The sequence below is a fragment of the Quercus robur genome, chromosome 4 (assembly GCF_932294415.1).
Source record: "Quercus robur chromosome 4, dhQueRobu3.1, whole genome shotgun sequence".
Classification (NCBI taxonomy): domain Eukaryota; kingdom Viridiplantae; phylum Streptophyta; class Magnoliopsida; order Fagales; family Fagaceae; genus Quercus; species Quercus robur.
This window is the reverse complement of record NC_065537.1, coordinates 65,377,467-65,398,510: the sequence shown is the minus strand read 5'-3', so window position 1 is coordinate 65,398,510 and position 21,044 is coordinate 65,377,467. Positions and strand designations below refer to the sequence as shown.

Genomic DNA, 21,044 nt, shown 5'->3' with positions numbered 1-21,044 from the left:
TCAAAGCTTCCACATACCTCACAGGTATTATCTGCCGTTATCCTTCGCCGAAAGAGGTTATCCTTTGTGGGTAGGATATTCTGGCATGCACGCCACATGAAGTTTCGAATCTTATTAGGGACATTCAATCGCCAAATAAACTTCCAAAACTCCTTCATTCGTGTTGAGTTTGAGCTCTCCTCAGCGTCGTTGCCAGCTTTCTCATCAAGTGCCAATCTATAGGCTGACTTCACCGTGAACTTCCCTGAAGAAGTCAGCGCCTAGATAAGGCTATCGTCAAGCAGAGTCGGGCTTAGTGCAATGGAGAGAGTCGATTCAATATCCTTGGCCATGAGGGTTCGTTGTAGGGCTTCCAAGTTCCATTCTCCTTTCTGGTAATCGATTAGCGAAGCCACTAAAGATTCATCACCACCACTCGAGCATGGTGTGATAGCTTTAAAAGTGGAAGACAAAGGAAGCCAGCGGTCTCCCCATATCCGAACTTTGGCTCCATTTCCTATCCTTCAACGGCTCCCTTTCCAGACTAACTGTTGTGTAGCAATTATACTTCTCCAAGCATATGATGGTCTTGTCCCCACAGTAGCTGAGAGAAAGTCTCCATGTGGAAAATATCTAGCATGGAAGACACGGTAGAATAGTGAATTTGTAGAGGTTTGAAGGTGCCATCCCTGTTTGGCTAGTAAAGCCACATTAAATGCCTTGAGGTCCCTAAAACCCATACCGCCAGTCTACTTAGGCGTGCACATCTTCTCCCAGCTAAGCTAAGCCATTTTGTCAACCCCATTATTTTGTCCCCACCAAAATTTGCGGACCATACCAGCAAGCTCATCACATAAGGAATCTGGGAGTTTGAAGCAACTCATAGTATAAGAAGGAATTGCTTGGCCAACTGCTTTTATTAAAATTTCTTTGCTCGCATTCAATAGAAGTTTTTCCTTCCACCCCGAAAGTTTTTTGCCCAGTTTGTCTTTTAGATCATGGAAGGTGTTCTTTTTGGATCTCCCAACCAACGAAGGTAGTCCCAGATATTTTTCATGCTGGCGTATGACTTGAGCTCCGAATCTAGATTTTATTTCCTCTTGTATTGCCCGTAGAGTATTTTTACTGAAAAATAAGGCAGTTTTGGCTTTATTGAGTTGCTGGCCGGAGGCAGCTTCATAGACAGTGAAAATACACTGTAGCTCATTACATTCTTCCAATGATGCTCGACAAAAAACCAAACTATCATCGGCAAAGAACAAGTGGGAAATTCTTGGGGCTCTCCGACAAACAGCTACACCATTAATATTTTGCCTTTCTGTTGCCGGACGAAGAAGTGCTGAAAGACCCTCTGCACAAAATAGAAACAGATAAGGAGATAATGGGTCCCCTTGGCGAAGGCCTCTAGAAGGGACTATTCTACCTTGGGTTTGTCCATTAATACGGATAGAATATGTGACAGTAGTTATACACCTCATAATCACTTCAATCATTTTCTGATGAACACCCATTTTCCTCATAATATTCTCCAAGCAAGTCCATTCTACTTATCATAAGCTTTACTCATGTCCAATTTTAGAGCCATCTCCCCCACCCTCCCAAACTTCTTCTGGCTAATATGATGCATGGTTTCAAATGCAACTAACACATTATCAGTTATAAAGCGCCCCTTGGTAAAAACACTCTGATTTTCACTAACAATTGTTGATAAAACACTTTTCAACCTATTAGCAACTGCTTTAGAAGTTATCTTGTAGGCCACATTACATAAACTAATTGGCCTGTATTCAGTAATTTTTCTAGGGTTTTGGACTTTAGGAATAAGAACAATCTGTGTGTCATTATAGTTAGGAGGAACAATACCATGATTCAGGAAGTCCAGCGCAGCTTAAGTGACACAGGTGCTTGTGAGTGACTAGAATTTCTGATAGAAAAGAGGTGGCAAGCCATCCAGTCCTGGTGCAGTATTAGGGTGCATTTGTTTCAGTGCTAGGGCAACTTCTGAGGCCTGAAAATCTCTAGTTAACATCAGGTTCATTGCATCCATTACTGAAGGTGTGATTGCATTCAAAAGCTCTGTCATATCTCCCAGCTGAGTGGAAGTAAATAATGTGGAGAAATACTGTGTAGCTACATACTCAATCTCACCCATACCCTTCTGCCATAACCCATTCTCATCCTCTAGTCCCTGAATCTAATTCTGCTGCTTCCTGTTCGACGCTTTGGTATGGAAGAAGCTAGTATTGCGATCCCCTTCCTTTAGATAAATATTCTGAGATTGTTGTTTCCACATGACCTCTTCTATATCCAACCAAGAGTTTAGAGACTGCCTGACCTGCCGGATGGTTTATATATTATGCTTTGGGGCGGTTTCCAGTGCTTGGAGCCTATTCCGAAGTGATTTGATCCGATTGCCAACATGACCAAATTCTTTTTTATTCCACTGAGTGAGGCGAGCATTACATGAGGAAATACAGTTCTGAAGTGGATGACCTGTAGGGACACCAAGGCCAAACTCCCACGCATCACTTACAACCTTCGCACACCTTGGATCACGAAGCCACATAGCTTCAAACCTAAATGGCTTCCCACCTCTATGTCGCCGTTTCTCTCCTTGATTCCATCGAAGAGCTAATATGCAGTGATCCAACGCAGTGGTCGACAGATGGTATAACTTCGCATTTGCAAATTTTAAAAACCAGTCCGGCATGGCCAATGCACAGTCTAGTCGAATCCACCAACTATCTCCATTTGCAAAAATTTTGTTCCAGGTAAAACGTGGGCCTACATAACCCAAGTCTCTGAATCGGCATCTGTTAATGGCATCCCGAAATCTTTCCATCTGTTTAGGTGACCTTAGATTACCCCCAAGTTTCTCAGCATGACTATCGATCTCGTTAAAGTCCCCTATACACAGCTAGGGAAGATGGTTTGAGCTCCCTAATCTCTCTAGAATACGCCAAGTCTCCTCTCTCCTACTCGTTTCCCGTTGCCCATAAAATCCCGTGAACCTCCACTTCCTTGTTCCATCAACCCCTCCCACCTCTGCATCTATATGCCACGGTCCAAACGTTTGGACATCCACCATTATTTCCTTCTTCCATAGTAAGGCCAACCCCCATTTACTTCTATTGCTAGCCATTACCAGCCCTTCTGTAAATCCAAAAGTACGCTTCTTCTTAGTCATCTCTTCCTTGGACAGCTTAGTTTCCATGAGGAAAACTAAATTGGGATCTTCAGAGGCAATCACCTCTTGGAGTTGTCGAACTGTTCGGAGGTTCCCAAGCCCCCGACAGTTCCAACTTAAAGCATTCATTGATCTCGGTGGTGCTGCCTTGCAGCCATCGCCGTTTAAGTAAACTCCATAGCCAACATCCTACTCACTTCCACCACCTCGGCTTCCATTTTTTTCTTCTTTGACGTAGTTACCATGTCGGTGCTTACATCGTCATGTGCTCCATGTTTAGTTCCTGCTTGTGCCTCCTCCGGAATTGGATTAATAATTCTTGGCCCAGTTGTGATTCTTTTCCAAGTTCTAGGAGCTGGGTTATTAGTGATAGGCCCATTAGGCCCATTACCCAAGCAGCCTATATCTTGTGGCCCATGGTCCAAAGTCCCTTCCACGTTCAACGTGTTGTCAGTTTTTCCTTTATTCCTGCAATCACAATCATCATTAGTAGTATTTGTAACTGAAGAAATATCAGTGCCATTAAAGATCGCATCATCAATTTCCTGGATGTGCGCCTTAAACTTCTCCTTGTTAGTAAGTATGTCCTTGATCTTCGCCTTATCATTCGAATTCGAAAATTCCTTGGGATTCGCACTTTCCTTTCTCGTGCTAACGTCCGTCCTAGTCATCATCACTGGGCTGTTAGTCACCGTCGTCGGAGTAGTAGCGAAACCATTCTTCTCCGCAACACTACCCGTTCTCCGAGCCTCCAGCCTAGCCACCGATATTACCTTCCACCTGGACATACTCATCTGAGGTGCACGCATCCAATCTCTGAACTGCTGTTGCTGGGCATGTAACGTCCCTTTATTGCGAATCCAAACGTCACACTCCTTTGTGTCATGCGTTAACCTCCCACACCAATAGCAGAATATTGGGAGTCGCTCGTACCGAAATGAAACCCACCCATCACTGTCTGGGCCAAACCGCACTCTCCGTCCACGACTGAGTGGTTTTGTGATATCCAGTTCCACGCGCACTCTCATGAACTCCCCTCCGTCTGTTTCCTCCTCATCGCTGTAGTGGATTACGTGTCCTAATGTTTGACATATACCTTCTGCCGCATCAACCGTCATTCGTCTCGCAGGATGGTCATGCACTTGAATCCAAAACTCCGCCGTATCAAAGCGAAGCTCCTTTAGAGACTAGTCAGTTTCGTATCGGCAGAGAGCAACCAAATACTTGTCAAAGCTCCACGGTGCTTTGACTAGAATTTTCTCAGCATCCAACTCGTCTTCAAACGTAAAAAGAATTAGATGGTTCCCCAGATCTTTGATGCGAAACTCATGTTTTGTTTTCCACAGTGGTCGAAGAGTCCGAGCCACAACTTCAATACTCAGGGCTCTCTTAGTGAAGAACTTAGCCGCTAGTATACTTCCTGGTTTGATGTTTTTGTTTTCAAAGTCAAACGTATCCCCCTCTTGTTCGGAAAGAGACAAGCGATTCCATTCTCTAGTTAAGGAATCCATAATACACACTGTTTCCTTGGTCCCACGAAGGAATTCCCACAAGCCCTATACGCAACGTTGTTGCGCAAGGGAACTAAATCCTATGGAAGGAACAAAATTCTACTGACGAGGAGTTTGGCGCCGCCAAGACTCTAGGTCAGAGAAACTCCTGGGTATACTTTCTCTTTTTTATTTTGAATAATTCGACCATTTCTATATTGAGGTTTGTTCTCAATAAACGTAAATGTTCAACTTTTTTTAGAAACCAGTAAATTTACACTTATTTTTTGAGAAACATAAATGTTCACCTTTTTATTTTTTGAGAAAAAACATAAATGTACACCTTAACTTTGAATTATGCTTGTATTTGTGGTGTAAAAAAAAGGATGAGATAAGTTTTAATTTTAGGGTCCGTTTGAATGAAAGAAAAAGAAACCATTAAAACATGACAAAAATTAATATTTTAATTAATGATATAGAATATATAGAATAAATAATTTGACGCATGTAATGGGCCGAGTGTGTGCACTCGGTGGCATGATACTTGTCATTTGTCATATAGGCAAATTGCGAAAAAAATGGTTTGGGCCATTTGCTGTATCTTGACTGTTGTTTGCGGTTGATGAGGAGAGAGAGTAGCAGCAGCCAGCTAGGAAAGTGTGAAATTGGAGTCTGAAAGTTTGTAGATCTATCTGCTACCTAAAAACTAAACCGCAGTGTTTTGGTACAAGGCCAAGGCCAAAGCCATGTGGAGGAGGGGGAGCTCACTGAGTTTGACTCTTCATCAGAGTTTGTGTTCTTCTTCTTCATCCAAACTCCCCAACTCTCAGCTCCACTCTTCTTTCTTTTCTTCTTCATCTTCTTCTTCTTCAGCCCCAAACTCCTTGGACCTGGGGTTTCCGAAACCCGATGTCGCACCGCCCTTCTCGGCCTCCGTCAATATCTCGTCTCTCGCCTCCACAACTCGCCACTACGCTCGCTGCTACTGGGAGCTCTCCAAGGCTCGCCTCAGGTTTCACTTTCTCAAATTTTCAGTTATAAATTCGGAATTCCATTCATTTCTATATGTGTGTGTGTGTGTGTGTGTGTGTGTTTATGCATTTCATGAATTGTGATTTTGATTTGGTATATGGGTTTTTTTGAGAAAAGAAGAAAGAAATTGCTCTGTGTTTAATTGTGTCTGTAATGGTTTAGACTCCAAATAGGCCTAGTTTGTAGGGAACTATGGGTGCATTGGAAAATGGTATTTTGAGTTTAAAATGAGCGATTGTTTGTGAAAAAAGTTATGAGGAGTTGTGGTTGCAAATCAGAATTTTGGGTTTAAAAAAAATGCTCCTTTAAGCTCCCAAAATGCCTAACCAAATGGACCCCTATATTTGTATATGTAGAGTTTGGTTCAAATTGAGAGATGTGATTGTAGTCCATAGGTTTAAATCATGTTTTATAACCGGAATGATGCCAAAATTGTAAACTTGTGTTGTTTGGGTATTAAAAGTTTTGTCCTTTGTCTAATTAGGCTGGGATTGGAAAACAGCTAGTAGGGACCTCAAGCCTGACCTGGTCTAAAAAATAAGACCCTCCTGATACGGCCTAATAGGATCACAATGGGTAGGAGAACCTTTTTTCATTGAGTTACTACCATTTTTTGTTTCCGGGGTGGGACGTCTCTTCCCCATATAAGCCCTTGTGGTGCCTGCAGGTTGTATGAAGAGTTCTGACAAATGATTGCGTGCATTTCAAATTGAATACATTGTGATTGTGTTGCTTGCTGAGTACCTCTTCTTTTGTTAAAATTTTATGAAGGGATGATATTTGAACTCATGTTTAGGAACTTGTCTCTTACTGTCATTTTTTCTCCTATCTAGCATGCTAGTTGTTGCTACTTCTGGGACGGGATTTGTCCTTGGGAGTAGAAGTGCCGTTGATTTTGCGGGACTTTGTTGGACTTGTGCCGGTACCATGATGGTTGCTGCATCTGCCAGCTCTTTAAATCAGGTTCATTCTTAAAAACAGTTTTTTTTTTTCTCTCTCTCTCCCTTCCCCACCCCCCCCCCCCCCCCACCTTTTTTCAACATTCATTTTCTTATAAAAAATTGCATCCAATGAATTTGTCCTTCAATTTTTGGGAGCTCAAAGGTATACAAACCCATGAAGAAAGACAAAGACACAGGACCTATATCTGACATTACATGAAGATACCAACGTAACAAAATAGGGCAACATAATAAAATGATTAGTAGTTTTAAATTCAAATGATCAGTGACTTGGGAAACTTCTAATGAATATGAAGAGTGATTTATGTACTCTCTCGCAGCCTGATTTTGTTTATGATGGAAGTCTTGCTTTTTGTTTCAATTTTGTTTTTCATCATTCATATAATAATAAATAAATAAAAACTACAACAATAACAACAACATTATTTTTATCTCTCTTGAAGAAAGGAATAGATTCTCATATCTAGGGTTTTAGAGAAATCACATCCATTAGAGAAGGTAAGAAACTTTACATTAAACTTGTAAAGTTGCCTCTGCTATTTAAATCTACATCTTAGAATATAGACCTGTAACCCTGAATATTTAATACATTCTCCAACGAAACTAGTCTCAACTATTAAATCACGACTAATAAACTGAAAGTTATTTACAACCTTATTAGTTCATCACTCAAAGTTGGAGCACTCGATTATGAAATGAAACATCGGGAATAAAAAAGTTATATTTTTTGTTGTATTAAGATTGTGAGATCAAATAGCCATGCTTTGTTCTCAAGCCAATTGGGTTTGTACTTCATTTGTAGTAAGAATATTTTCTGGTTGTCAAAATTAAGGTAGGTAGCTGTAATAACAAAAAATTGTGCCCCAAGACAGTGTTAGAAGGAGGCACCTTATTGTTATTTTCAACGGGAAAAGGGTGGGTTTCCATTTTCAAGTTTTAAGTTGGTGAATATTTTTAGTGAATATATTTGTCATTTGAAGAAACAAGGTTCCTTGTCAGTGCTTTACCTGATCATTGTCTTTCTTTATCTTTTAATGTGTTAATTCATAGGGCCCAAAATTACCAAACAGAGGGATTGGAATAAAGAAAAATATAACATTAAAGACATTTTATTACCAAAATTACTGGAATGGTGAGAAATGAGAATTCAAATCTTTGTAACTTGTTGCTTCCTTCAAGTTGTAGATATTGTTTAAGCGGTTGATCTTGAGTTGGTTAATCTTGTTGCTACTCGTTGATTGCTGATGGCATATTTTAATTTCAGTTTCATTTCATGTACGGGCTTAGTTGACTTGAACTTTCTTTGGATGAATCATATTCTCTTAGGTATTTGAGATTAAGAATGATGCCAAAATGAAGAGAACAAGGCTAAGACCACTACCTTCAGAGCGCATTACTATACCCCACGCAGTCACCTGGGCATCTACTGTTGGTTTAGCTGGAACTGCTTTATTGGCAAGCAAGGTGGCCGATATATTCTCTCACCCCCTTATGTTATGAAATTTGATAGTTCAATTGTGAAGTTGTTTCATTAACCTGTGAGCTGAGGGACTAATGTTCCAGCTTGTATGGCAAGGTTGTTGCAGGCTAACATGTTGGCGGCTGGGCTGGCAGCTTCCAATCTGATTCTGTATGCCTTCGTCTACACTCCTATGAAGCAGATCCACCCAGTCAATACATGGGTTGGGGCTGTCGTTGGTGCCATTCCACCACTTCTTGGGTAATATGTCCTCTATATTTTGTTATGCCTTTTAACAAAAAAATCCTTCTTATTGAACTTTTAAGAGAAATTTGTTTAGTGGATTTGAGAGTGTGCAATTTTCTCAAGTTTGTCCATACTTATTATTGCTGTGGTCTAATTATGTATTTTGCTAGCCAAAAATTGATCAGGGCTTCCTGAAATTTCCATCTAGCATTGGAAACTGATTTCTTTTCTTCACTATGTTACTTTAAGATACTGGAAGTTATAGAAAACATATTCTTTATACATGTGAAAAATGGTGTTGTCCTAATTATATTTCTTCTTTCCAGCCTTGTCAATCCTCATCTCCAATCAAATCTGGAATATGCTCATAAACGTAGTATGCTGATAAAATCCTCTTACTTCTCTCTCTCTCCCCCCACCACAAATACTGATTCTCACTTAAGATGGAATAGTCCCTCCCCATTAAAAATTAACTTTTCCCATTTCTTTTATCCTATCCTGGTTTTTTTCTTTATCTTTCAAATTGGACCTAAAGTTGAACAAAAACTAGAGGATAAATCTTTTTTTTATTTTTTATATTGTTATTATTATTTTTTTTTTATAAGTAATAAATTTTATTGATATCAAAAAAGGAACCCCCTAGTACATAGGGAGTGTACAAGGGGTCAACAATCAATTGCAAAAAAATTACAAGAATCAAGGAAATCAAGGAAAGAAGAGAATGATTGGTTTTGCATGGCAACCAACCAATCCAATAAAGTTCTAAAGAAAAATAACTTGAGGTCTGGAGTAGATCTCTCATTATCTTCAAAACTCCTACTATTTCTCTCTCTCCAAAGACACCACATTAAGCAATGGGGAACAATTAATCATATATAACCATTTCGATGACGACCAAACCTGCCTTGCCAACAAGCTCATAGTCCTAAAACGGATTGTGGCATAACCTAGCTTACTCTAAATAAACCCAAAACTATAGACCACATATCCATAGCAACCAGACAATGAAGAAAGAGATGGTCAACCGATTCACCATACACTTGGACATGTAGCACCAATCCAGTATCCAAACCTTCCATTTTTGTAAATTATCAATTGTCAAGCATTTCTCTAAAGCAGCAATCCAAACGAAGAAAGTTACACGAGAAGGAATCTCTTGTTTCCAAATACTTTTCCAAGGAAAACAGTAATCATTAGAGCCCACTAAAATACTATAATAACCAGTAACCATGAACCCTTATCTCTATTAGGTTTCCAGCACATCCTATCCTCACAAACCCCCTTGCTGAAGTACCATATATGGTATCCATGAAACTCGACATAGCCTCTAATTCCTGAGCATGCACACTCCTAAAGGAACTTACATCCCAAAAGAGAATGCTATTAGTGTACTTCATAAGCTCAACCACACTAACCTCCTTATCTCGGCAAAATCTAAACAATTCAGGATAGCTGGCTGCAAGAGATGTCTCATCACACAACGGTCATGCCAAAACTTCACCCTAGACCCATCACCAATATCATATAGAATACAGCGTGAAAAAGATGGCCATCCTTGACTAATATTTTTCCACAAACCAACACCATATGGACCGTTAACTGGTCTGGTACACTAGCCACCCCATACACATCCGTATTTCACCTGTATCACTTGCCTCCAAATTGAGTAACGTTTAAGGAATGAAAACTATTAGGGAGAGTTAGGCATGATTTAGTTATATGATGCCAAATTTGATGCCCTCACTTGTGAGACTTGCATAATTTTATCCTTCTTGATAATAAAATGGCCTGACAGTCACATTGTTGATTGTATGTCTATTGTTGTTGAAAGTTGTGTCCAAGTACTACTTGAGATGGGGACTCTTTGGCAGCATGTCCTGTGCTAAAATTAGATTAAAGTCCAAGCTCACTTCATAGTTGAGTGCACTTGAGTTTAGTACTTGTTTCCAGTTTGGCCAAAGTTCAATATTTATTGTTGACCTACTAATGTTATTAGTGATATGTGAAAATTCTTGTTTTGTGCTTGGGAATTATAGCTTTGTATTGTTTAAAGTGCTTATGATTTATGGAATTGCCAGTACAATTGGTAGTGACAATCATAGGGAATATGTGACAAACTTTTGATTTTAAATATTGTATTTGTAATGTTTTTTAGAACAGAAGACCTCATATAGTAACCCAATTAGAGGTGTAATGGGGGGGGGGGGGGGGTTCGTAGCTTTCTCATTGAGTCTAAATCTTTTCAATTAGTTGTAGAGGAAGGGGGTCGTTTTTTCTTATTAAGGATTTTTGAGAGGGGCAAGTTTGCTATGAGATCAGTTTTCATGAGCAAGAACGCAGCCCATTGGCTGATGTTTTGCATTGAACACTTTGTTGTTGGGAAGAGTTTCAAGCAGTTTTTCACTCTTAGAGAGGGTGACACTGCTTTCTTTCTCCAGTGGTGTTCCAACTCCTCAGGTTAGTTCTTGCTGTTATCTGAACTCAAAGCTGGTGGGACTAGGAGATCGATTATTGTACCGGAGGGCAATGAGAGATTTGGTTGGAGGGTTTTTGGTCTAGAACTAAGGAAATTGTTGTTTCCTTCTCATTATGCAGTGGGCGGAAATGGTCCCCCTAAATTCATTCCTCAGGCACGGAAGCATAAGCTGGAGGTTCATAACTCTAGAACTTTTGCTGAAGTTGTGCAAGGTTTTCATGATAGAACTGAGGATAGAAAGCAGCTGCCACATCTTGGTCTCACAGCCAAAGAGAAGTTTACACAGCTAGGAAAGGAGAAAAAAGGGGAGAATCTGATACTCTCAGGTGCAAAAATGGGGGAAATTCCAGTGAGCAAGTCTGGAAGGATGAAGGTGGTGGGAAGGTTTTGGAGGGAGCAACGGTTGAGTGAGGTGGCTGAGGTGGGTCAGCAGAAGTTGGCTGACACTAGTTTACTTTCCCCAAGCTTTTTGAATTCAAAAGCTGTTGTAAAGGGGAAGAAGTCTGCTTTTAGGAGATCTTGCTGGGCAGGGAGAGGTCTTGTCATAGAGGTTGATGTGATAGGGAGGAGACAAGTCTCTTGGGTTAGAAAGAAAGGGGGAGTTTCTAAGAACAGAGGGGTGGCACGTGAAGTGGAAAGGGAAGGCAACTCTGATGCTTCTAAGGTCCTTAATTGGGCTCCTCAAGAAACCAATCAGGATGCTCTTAGGCCTGGTTTGGGCCGTGGATCAAGCCCAGTGAGGGGTTCTTCTTTCTCAGGCCCAAGCTTGTTTGAGTTGGGTGAGTGTTCTCTGGCTGGGGAAGGTAAGTCAGCCCAGATCCTGACTTCTGAAGCTTGTCCCAAGGCTCGTCACCAGCAAGGAGCGCCGGATCGGAGCGTCAAGCCCCTGGCGGTGGCCGACGACCCCTCCGTCGCCGGTCCCAGCTCCGACAAGCCCTGGAAGTCACCGGGAAAGGACGCGACTGGGACCGTTGGGTCTCCGTTGCTGCTAGTGGAGGCCGACGGCCCCTCCTCTGCCGGATTCAGCTCCGGCGAGCTTCCGATGACACCGGGAAAGGCCGGCGACCCCTGCACCGCCGGTTTTTGTTCAGGTCCTGGCTCCGGCGAGCCTCCGATCTCTCTGATCAAGGCTGACAGCCCCTCCTCCGACGGAATAAATTCCGATGTGCATTCGGTGTCACCGGGTAAGTCTGATAAGGAGTCGTTGTGGTCTCCGGCAGAGAGGTTTTTATCTGATTTACTTCTGAGTTTATCAAGGGCTGGGCTTGTGGGCTTGAGGGACAACATTGGGGTTGAAGGTGGCTGGGACAGTTGTGTCATCTCCAAGCTGAATGCTGCCCTTGAAATAGTGCAACCCAGTTCAGCGGTGACTCCCACAAAGGCTTTATGTGCTGTTGCTGGGGTGAGTGACTTGGTGGAGGTCGAACTGAACAACTCAGATATGGGTTTGGGGGGAGAGGATAGTTTATTAACCCCTTTGTTATCTATCACGCCCTTTGGGTTCCCTTTGGCAGCTGAGTTAAATTGGAGTAATGAGGCAGTGGAGAATGTGAACACGTCGGATATTTCTAGATGGGTGAAGAACAGACTTCCTGGGTTTAGTAAACTGGTGGGGCTGCCTTTATGCCGGCATGAGAACTTATGTATTGCCTTGTTACAAAAGATTGAGAGGGAGACGGAGGCTGCCAAAGAGCTGAACAGGAAAGCTATGGCTACTAGAAAAGTTGTCATCTTTAAGGAGAAAGGGAAGAGAGAACTGAGGAATTTGCAATCCTCAGTTAATTATGATGGTAGGCAGCGTGCTGGCTGTTGAGTTTTTTGGTCAGTGGGGGCGTTATTGTCTTTATGAATTTGAAAATTCTTTCTTGGAATGTTAGGGGTCTGAATGACGGTCGGAAACGTTTGATAGTGAAAAATTTATTGCCTGATTGGAAGTGTGATGTAATCTGCCTTCAAGAAACTAAGCTTGCTGGCCTGGACAGACAGTTGGTTGGTAGCTTATGGAGTTGTCCTTTTCTGGATTGGGTGGCACTAGATGCTGTCCAGACGGCGGGTGGGGTTTTGCTGATGTGGGATAGGAGGGTTGTAGAGAGGTCGGAGTGTTTGGTGGGTTCTTTCTCTGTGTCTGTTCGGTGGCGTGGGGTGGGGGACGGTTTTACTTGGGCGTGTTCGGGGGTTTATGGCCCAGTTGATAACAATGAGAGGGGTCTTATGTGGGACGAGTTGGTTGGTGTTCAGCAATATTGGAATGTCCCTTGGTGTTGCATCGGGGATTTCAATATTGTTCGTTTCCCTAGCGAACGGTTGGGATATTCTCGTCTTACTCCGGCCATGGAACTCTTTTCGGAGTTCATTGGGGATCTTAACTTGATTGACTTGCCTTTGGAGGGTGGGAGATATACTTGGTCTAGTGGTTCAGATCAGCCCTCAATGTCTAGGATAGACAGAGTTTTGGTGTCTCATGATTGGGAGGAGCACTTCCCGGATGTGATCCAACGGATTTTACCTCGTCCTGTTTCAGATCATTTCCCAATTCTTGTGGAGGTAGGGGGAATGACGAGGGGTAAAAGTCCGTTTAGGTTTGAGAATATGTGGCTAAAGTCGGAGGGGTTTATTGATAAAGTTCATTCTTGGTGGAATCGTCATTCCTTCTCCGGTACTCCTAGCTTTGTGTTTGCCAAAAAGCTGAAGGCTTTAAAAGATGATATCATTCAGTGGAACCGGTCGGAGTTTGGTCATGTTGGGCGCAAAAAGTCTCATTTATTAGAGGCTCTGAAATCCTTTGATGCCAAGGAAGGGGAATTTGGCCTCTCTGATGCTGAGGTTTGTGAGAGAGATGCGATGAGGTCTGAAGTTAAGAATCTTCTCTCTTTGGAAGAAATCTCTTGGAGACAGAAATCAAGGATGCTATGGATTAAGGAAGGAGATAATAATACTAAATTTTTCCATAGGGTGGCTAATTCCCGCAGAAGGTATAGTAATCTAAGCTTTTTGGAGGTGGATCGGGTGATCTATGAGGAGGAATCCGAGGTGGCTGCCCAGACAGTAAACTTTTATAAAAATTTGTATCAGGAGACGGAGGAGTGGAGACCTTTTGTGGAAGGTTTGGAGTTTGATCAGATAGATGGGTCGGAGAGGGGTTGGCTTGAAAGGAGGTTTGAGAAGGAGGAAATTCTTCTAGCCGTTAACGAGCTGGCTGGAGATAAAGCTCCAGGTCCAGACGGCTTCTCTATGGCCTTTTTCCACCATTGCTGGAGAGAGGTGGAAAGGGATGTCCTAGCAGTTTTTGAGGAGGTCTATCAACATAGTAAGTTTGAGAAATCTTTGAATGCTACCTTCTTAGTTCTCATTCCTAAGAAGAATGATGCTTCCAATATTCGAGATTCCAGGCCTATTAGCTTGGTGGGGAGCATGTACAAGATCCTGTCTAAGGTTTTGGCGAATCGTTTGAAACTAGTCTTAGATCATCTAATTTCTGAGTCTCAGAATAGTTTTGTGGGAGGAAGACAGATTCTTGACTCAGTTCTTATTGCTAATGAGTGCGTTGATAGTCGAGTGAAGAGTAAGATCCCGGGGGTCATTTGTAAGCTAGACATTGAGAAAGCTTATGATCATGTGAATTGGGAGGCTCTTCTGGACCTTTTGAAGAGAATGGGTTTCGGGGAGAAGTGGTGTAGTTGGATCCGCACTTGTATCTCGACGGTCCAGTTTTCTATTTTGATCAATGGGGCTCCTGCTGACTTTTTTGGGAGCACGAGGGGTCTGAGGCAAGGGGATCCGCTATCTCCTTTGTTATTTCTAGTCATGATGGAGGTCTTAAGTAGGATGTTGAAAAGAGTTGAAGGTGCCGGCCTGATTAGGGGTTTCAAGGCTGTTGGAAGACGGGGTGAAGGGGAATGTGTCTCGCACCTTCTATTTGCGGATGATACTATTTTGTTTTGTGATGCGGACGTGGAACAGATCCTTCATGTACGGATGCTTCTCCTTTGTTTTCAGGCTGTGACTGGTTTGAAGGTTAATGTCCTGAAGAGTGAGATGGTTCCAGTAGGGGAGGTTAATAATATTCATGCCTTGGCAGAGATTTTGGGTTGCCGGATTGGGTCCTTGCCAATGACCTACCTTGGTATGCCATTGGGAGCGTCTCATAAATCCCCCTCTATTTGGAATCCTATATTGGAGAAGATTAATCGGAGGTTAGCCAGGTGGAAGAAGTTGTATTTGTCAAAAGGCGGAAGATTGACGCTGCTCAAGAGTACGCTTTCTAGCCTTCCTACTTACTATTTATCTCTCTTCACCATTCCGTCGCATGTAGCTAATAAAATTGAGAAGATTCAGAGGGACTTCCTGTGGGGGGAGTCGAAGGTTCGTTTGGTGGGGTGGGATAAGGTGTGTGCTCCTAAGGTTAATGGTGGCTTGGGTATCAGGAAACTAACTACCTTTAATAAAGCTTTGCTTGGAAAGTGGTTATGGCGGTTTGGGGTTGAGGAGACTCGTCTATGGAGGAGGGTTGTAGCTTTGAAGTTTGGGGAAGAGTGGGGGGGTTGGTCTTCTAAGTTGGGTAGGGGTGTTCATGGGTGTGGTTTATGGAGAAGTATCCGAAAAGGTTGGGAGATTTTTAGCAAGTTTATCCGGTTTGAGATTGGGGTGGGGGATAGAGTGAAGTTTTGGACAGATCAGTGGTGTGGGGACTCTCCACTCCATCTTTCCTTCCCGGTTGTGTATGGGATTGTTTCTAATAGAGAGGCTTCTGTGGCCTCATCTCTCGAAAGGTTGGGGACCGAGGCTCGTAGAAGTTGGAAGGTTCCTTTTCTTAGGGATCCTAATGATTGGGAGATGGGAGAGGTGGTTAATTTTCTCCATACCTTGGATTCTTGTTTACCTCACTCCGAGCAAGAAGACTGCATGGTTTGGAAATTGTCGAAGAAGGGGGACTTCAATATTCGCTCCTTTTACGACAAGCTTCGAAGCCCCTTTCCTTTTACTTTTCCTTGGAAAGGTATTTGGAAGGTTAAGGCCCCTACGCACGTCTCTTTCTTTGTTTGGACGGCTGCTTGGGAGAAGATTCTTACAGGGGACACTTTGCGGCGTAGAGGCTTTGAGCTGGTTGATTGGTGCATTATGTGTCGTTGCAATGGGGAGACGGTGAATCATTTGCTTCTCCATTGTGGAAAAGCTTATAAGTTGTGGAGCTTGATTTTCAGATCTTTTGGGATTTCCTGGGTCTTGCCTAGATCGGTTGCAGAAATGCTCTTCAGCTGGTGGAACTGGTTTGGAAAGCACTCTTCTAGCATTTGGAATTTAGCTCCGTTATGCCTTTTGTGGTGTATTTGGAGGGAGCGGAATTGGCGAACTTTTGAGGACAGGGACAGATCCGATGACCAGTTGCTAGCTTATTTTTGTGGTTCTCTTTTTGATTGGTCTAGGGCTTGGGGACTCACCTCTAGTGATTCCCTCCCTTTGTTCCTTTGTTCTCTTCCCTGTACTTAGTTATTTGTTGCTTTCTGTTTGTTTTCTAGTTCTCTTTTCTTTTTTTGTTTGTTTCTCTCTTTGTACTATCTGTTCTGCCTCTGTTTTCATGAGGTAGTTTTCTTAATATACTTCTTTATTACTTATCAAAAAAAAAATATTGTATTTGTAGAGACCACTATCTAATTACCTTCTCTATTAAATAATTGAAAGTGGTCGGTTTGATTAAACTAAAGGTTTTCTCCGGCTGATTGTACATAAACTGGTTTCTTGTTTTAAGGTTTTAGATACAATATTGACATACAGGCTCATGGGTTTCTGTGTTGGGTTTACAGGTGGGCTGCAGCTTCTGGCCAGGTTTCTCTCAATGGAATGATTCTTCCAGCTGCTCTCTATTTTTGGCAGATTCCCCATTTTATGGCCCTTGCCTACATGTGCCGTGATGATTATGCTGCTGGCGGGTATGTGCGTATGCTGTCTTTGGAAGCATTAATTGGTGGTTTACCATTTACACCTGTTTCAGGTTATAGGACTATATATTTAAAAATGGCTGAGTTGGATATGTAAATGATGATTTGACCTGGTGACATGAGCCCAAAAATCATATGATAATTGGTATTAATAATTAATTTTGATTGTCTATTACTGTATGGGGTAAGTGGGTCCCTTTTGCACATGTCTATGGGTTTCAATGCAAGTTCACTTGACTTTTCCCTTGGACTCATTATTCATCATTTGATGCATATTCAGGTTTAAGATGTACTCTCTTGCTGATGCTTCTGGTCAGAGAACTGCCTTGGTGGCTTTAAGGAACTCCCTGTATCTGATTCCTTTGGGGTATTTAGCGTATGATTGTGAGTTATAGTCTCCCATAGATATTTATCTTAATATTATTTGGAATTCTAGCTTGTCTTTTTAATTTGGTTCTCTGCTGCAAGCTCCTCTAATATATTTTTCCTATCATAATTTGTTATTTTTAACCACTTCTTCATTAACTTCTCCCCCCGCTCATTTTTCTTCGTTTTATGGAAGGAAAAGGTGCCACCTTTTTGAAGTATTATCAAAGACTGATTTCTTTTGAGGGGAAAAAAAGGAATATATTCTTTCTCTCTTGTTCTAGGTTATAGGTCACTTATTTAAGTTCAAATGTCTCTCTTTCTATTCAAAATTTTCAATTTGAAAGTGACCTTGAGACTTGTGTGTTTGGCTCGTTTTCCTCATTTACTTTTATTTGCTTTTCCTAAAGTTTCTCTTGTCATAGCAATTCTTGTTGCAGCATCCTGAAATAGTAGTATAAATGGAGTTCCATGTACCAAAATATGCATTAGTATGCAGGACAAGCACTTGTTTTAGCAGAACTTGTACCTTAGTTTTCTTAATATTATTTGGAATTCTAGCTTGTCTTTTTAATTTGGTTTTCTGCTGCAAGCTCCTCTAATATATTTGTCCTATCATAATTTGTTACTTTTAAGCACTTCTTCATTATCTTCTCCCCCAGTCATTTTTCTTCATTTTATGGAAGAGAAATGTGCCTCCTTTTTGAAGTGTTATCAAAGACTTATTTCTTATGGGAAAGAAAAAGGAAAAAAAAAAACATAGTAAACACTCATCACCTCCCAATCCATGCACCTTAAAACCCCTAATAATACCAGCCCCCTCCATTCGCCTAAGCATTCTAGTAAATACTTCCTCCCCTTGTCTTAAGTGTTCTAGTAAACACTTTCATCATCAAGAGAAATGACATGGAAGATAAGGATCCCCTTGTCTTTTGTTTTCTGTTGTTATAGGTTATAGTTCAGTTCAAAATCTGTCTCTTTCTATTCAAATTTCAATTTGAAAGTGACCTTGAGACTTGTGTGTTTGGCTGGTTTTCCTCATTTACTTTTAATTGTTTTTCCATAAGTTTCTTTTGGCGTAGCAATTCTGTTGCAACATCCTCAAATAGTAATAGATATGGAGTTCCATGTACCAAATATGCATTAGTATGCAGGACAAGTACTTGTTTTAGCAGAAGTACCTTAGTTTTCTTAATATTATTTGGAATTCTAGCTTGTCTTTTTAATTTGTTTCTGCTGCAAGCTCCTCTAATATATTCGTCCTATCATAACTTGTTACTTTTAAGCACTTCTTCATTTTCTTCTCCCCCGGTTATTTTTCTTCATTTTATGGAAGAGAAATGTGCCTCCTTTTTGAAGTGTTATTAGAGACTGATTTCTCCTGGAAAAAAAAAGAAAAAAAGAAAAAAGAAAAAAACATAGTAAACATTCTATCACCTCCCACTCCATGCACCTTGAATCCCCTAATAATACCAGCCCCCTCCATTTGCCTAAGCATTCTAGTAAATACTTCCATCATCAAGAGAAATAGCATAGAAGATAAAGGATCCCCTTGTCTTTCATTTCTCTTGTTATAGGCTATAGTTCATTTAGTTCAGTTCAAAATCTGACTCTTTCAATTCAAATTTCAATTTGAAAGTGACCTTGAGACTTGTGTGTTTGGCTGGTTTTCCTCATTTACTTTTAATTGCTTTTCCTAAAGTTTCTTTTGGTGTAGCAATTCCTGTTGCAACATCCTCAGATGCTAATAGACTAATATGGAGTTCCCTGTACCAAAATATGCAACAGTTTGCAGGACAAGTACTTGTTTTAGCAGAACTTGTATCATAGTTTTCTTACATGTGGCCTGGTTCGATACATCATCTGCCAATCTCTGTCATAATGACCTTATGAAATCCATATTCAACCATCTAAGTTTGTTTGCCAAATTTATGCCAATAATTGGATGTGGAAACAAATCATCACTATGAAGAACATGGATGCCTAGTCTACATTATGTAGTTTCCTTCCCTCAGTCAGTTTTTGTAGCATTGACATTTGTGTTCTTTCAAGTAATATGTTCGCAGGTTCAATCCTGCAATTTACTATAGCCAAAAAATAAAAAAAGTAATATGTTCTACATGAGTGCAATGGCAAAGAACTGATCACTAGTGAATGGGTGCTGCAATTGCATTTTTTTTGTGTTTAAATACAACTTTGTGTTGACTTAATCTCATTTCTCATTTACCTTATTGAATGTTGTCTGCAGGGGGTGTGACTTCTGGATGGTTTTGTCTTGAATCATCAGTCCTTACTCTTGCAATAAGTGCTGCAGCATTTTCATTCTATAGAGATCGCACTGCACAAAAAGCTAGGAGGATGTTTCATGCTAGCCTTCTATATCTTCCTGTATTCATGACTGGGCTTCTAGTTCACCGTCTCCCTGATAATGAACAATGTATCAAAGAAGACAATTCAGCTGAGATTTTATCTTTCTTGGAAACTAAAGATGAAGAAAGTGAAAACCTTAATGAGAATGAGGTGATGCGATCCAGAGTCAGGAAACAAGCACGCCCACCTGTAGCGTATGCCTCTGTTGCACCATTTCCATTTCTGCCTGCACCATACACGGTTCCTTGATGTATTTTGCTTCTAGATTTTTTTGGTTACAATCTGTAATAAAAAGGTGGAAATGTTCCCTTGTAAAAATCAATCTGACCAAATTTTTGAGGGGTTTTTTTGGGTCAAACTCTATGGCAATTTATGAAGTTGAGATTTGTTATATAGCTTTTAATGTTATGCTCTTCAACATTGACATTTGAGCAACGAATTTTTATTTGAAATAAACTGTGAAAACAAAGCAATTGATCTTGATTTGGGTAGAACAATCGTGAGGCTTTTATCTATTATTTTTTCTCCTAAGATGGAGAGTGCAAACTTTGATTGAGAACGGTTAGGATATTGGTGTAACACCTATTGTTATTCATATTCTAAAGCCAAAATTTGATCCACTGTTTTACATGCACTGAAACATTATATTGACCAGCACTAAGTGTGCATTTGTTTGCACTTTTAGGAGCTGAAAAAGTCCATATTATAAAAAGTTGAAGTTTAATTGTGTTTGGCTCAGCCAAAACGCAACTTTTTTATAAAAGTTGCGTTTTGGAACTAGGCAAAAAACGCAATCTAAACGCGCATTCCATGTTTGAACTGTTACCGTTGGCTGATGGAGAATTACGAAAATACCCACAAACACAGCACCACCCTCACCGGCCTACCCCCACAATCAACAAAACCAGTTTCAACATTTGATATTCCGAACACAGAATCAACAAAACCAAACAAAAAATAACTCAAAATCAACACAAAAACAACTTAAAATCAACTCAAATCCCATTGGAAAACCCATCCCAAACCCAACTCAAAATCAACCCAAAATCCATAGAAAAAAAAAAAAAAAAAAAAAAAAACCCAAAATCCTTATGTTTCGATCATCTTCATCTTCATCATCATCATCATCTTCTTCTTTGGAGTGTGAAAAAAAAAGAATAAAGAAGGAAAGACGAAATAAGGAAATAAAGAAAAATGACGAAAAAAGAGATGCAAGATGTAGAGACTTCATCATCATCATCATCATCATCATCATCTTCTTCATCATCATCATCATCATTAGCTTTCGAACTGTCAAAAAAAAAAAAAAAAGAAGAGATGTAGAGACCTTGAGCCGGCTTGAGGGATGAGAGAGGGGTTTGAAGTGTGGAACATTCTGGAGTGGAGTGTGAAGTGGAAGGGAAAAATAAGGAAATAAAGATAAAAAAAAGTAAGGGCACGTGCGTGGAGGAAGTGGCAGGGAAAAAGAGGAAAAAAGAAAATAAAGAAAAAAAAAATTAAGGGTATGTGTGTGGAGGAAAAAAAAGAAAGAAATATGGATA

The 21,044-nt window shown here is 40.8% G+C and overlaps 1 protein-coding gene across 1 annotated transcript; it reads left to right on the top strand.

Annotated features, from left to right (window-relative positions):
• The first annotated feature begins 5,245 nt into the window (after positions 1-5,245).
• Positions 5,246-20,000, top strand: LOC126723386 (protoheme IX farnesyltransferase, mitochondrial). Its single transcript, XM_050426773.1, has 7 exons — positions 5,246-5,668; positions 6,522-6,651; positions 7,977-8,114; positions 8,237-8,370; positions 16,633-16,758; positions 17,048-17,151; positions 19,382-20,000. The coding sequence occupies exons 1-7, from the start codon at positions 5,403-5,405 to the stop codon at positions 19,750-19,752; spliced, it is 1,269 nt and encodes a 422-aa protein (XP_050282730.1). The 5' UTR covers positions 5,246-5,402; the 3' UTR covers positions 19,753-20,000.
• The last annotated feature ends 1,044 nt before the right edge of the window (positions 20,001-21,044 follow it).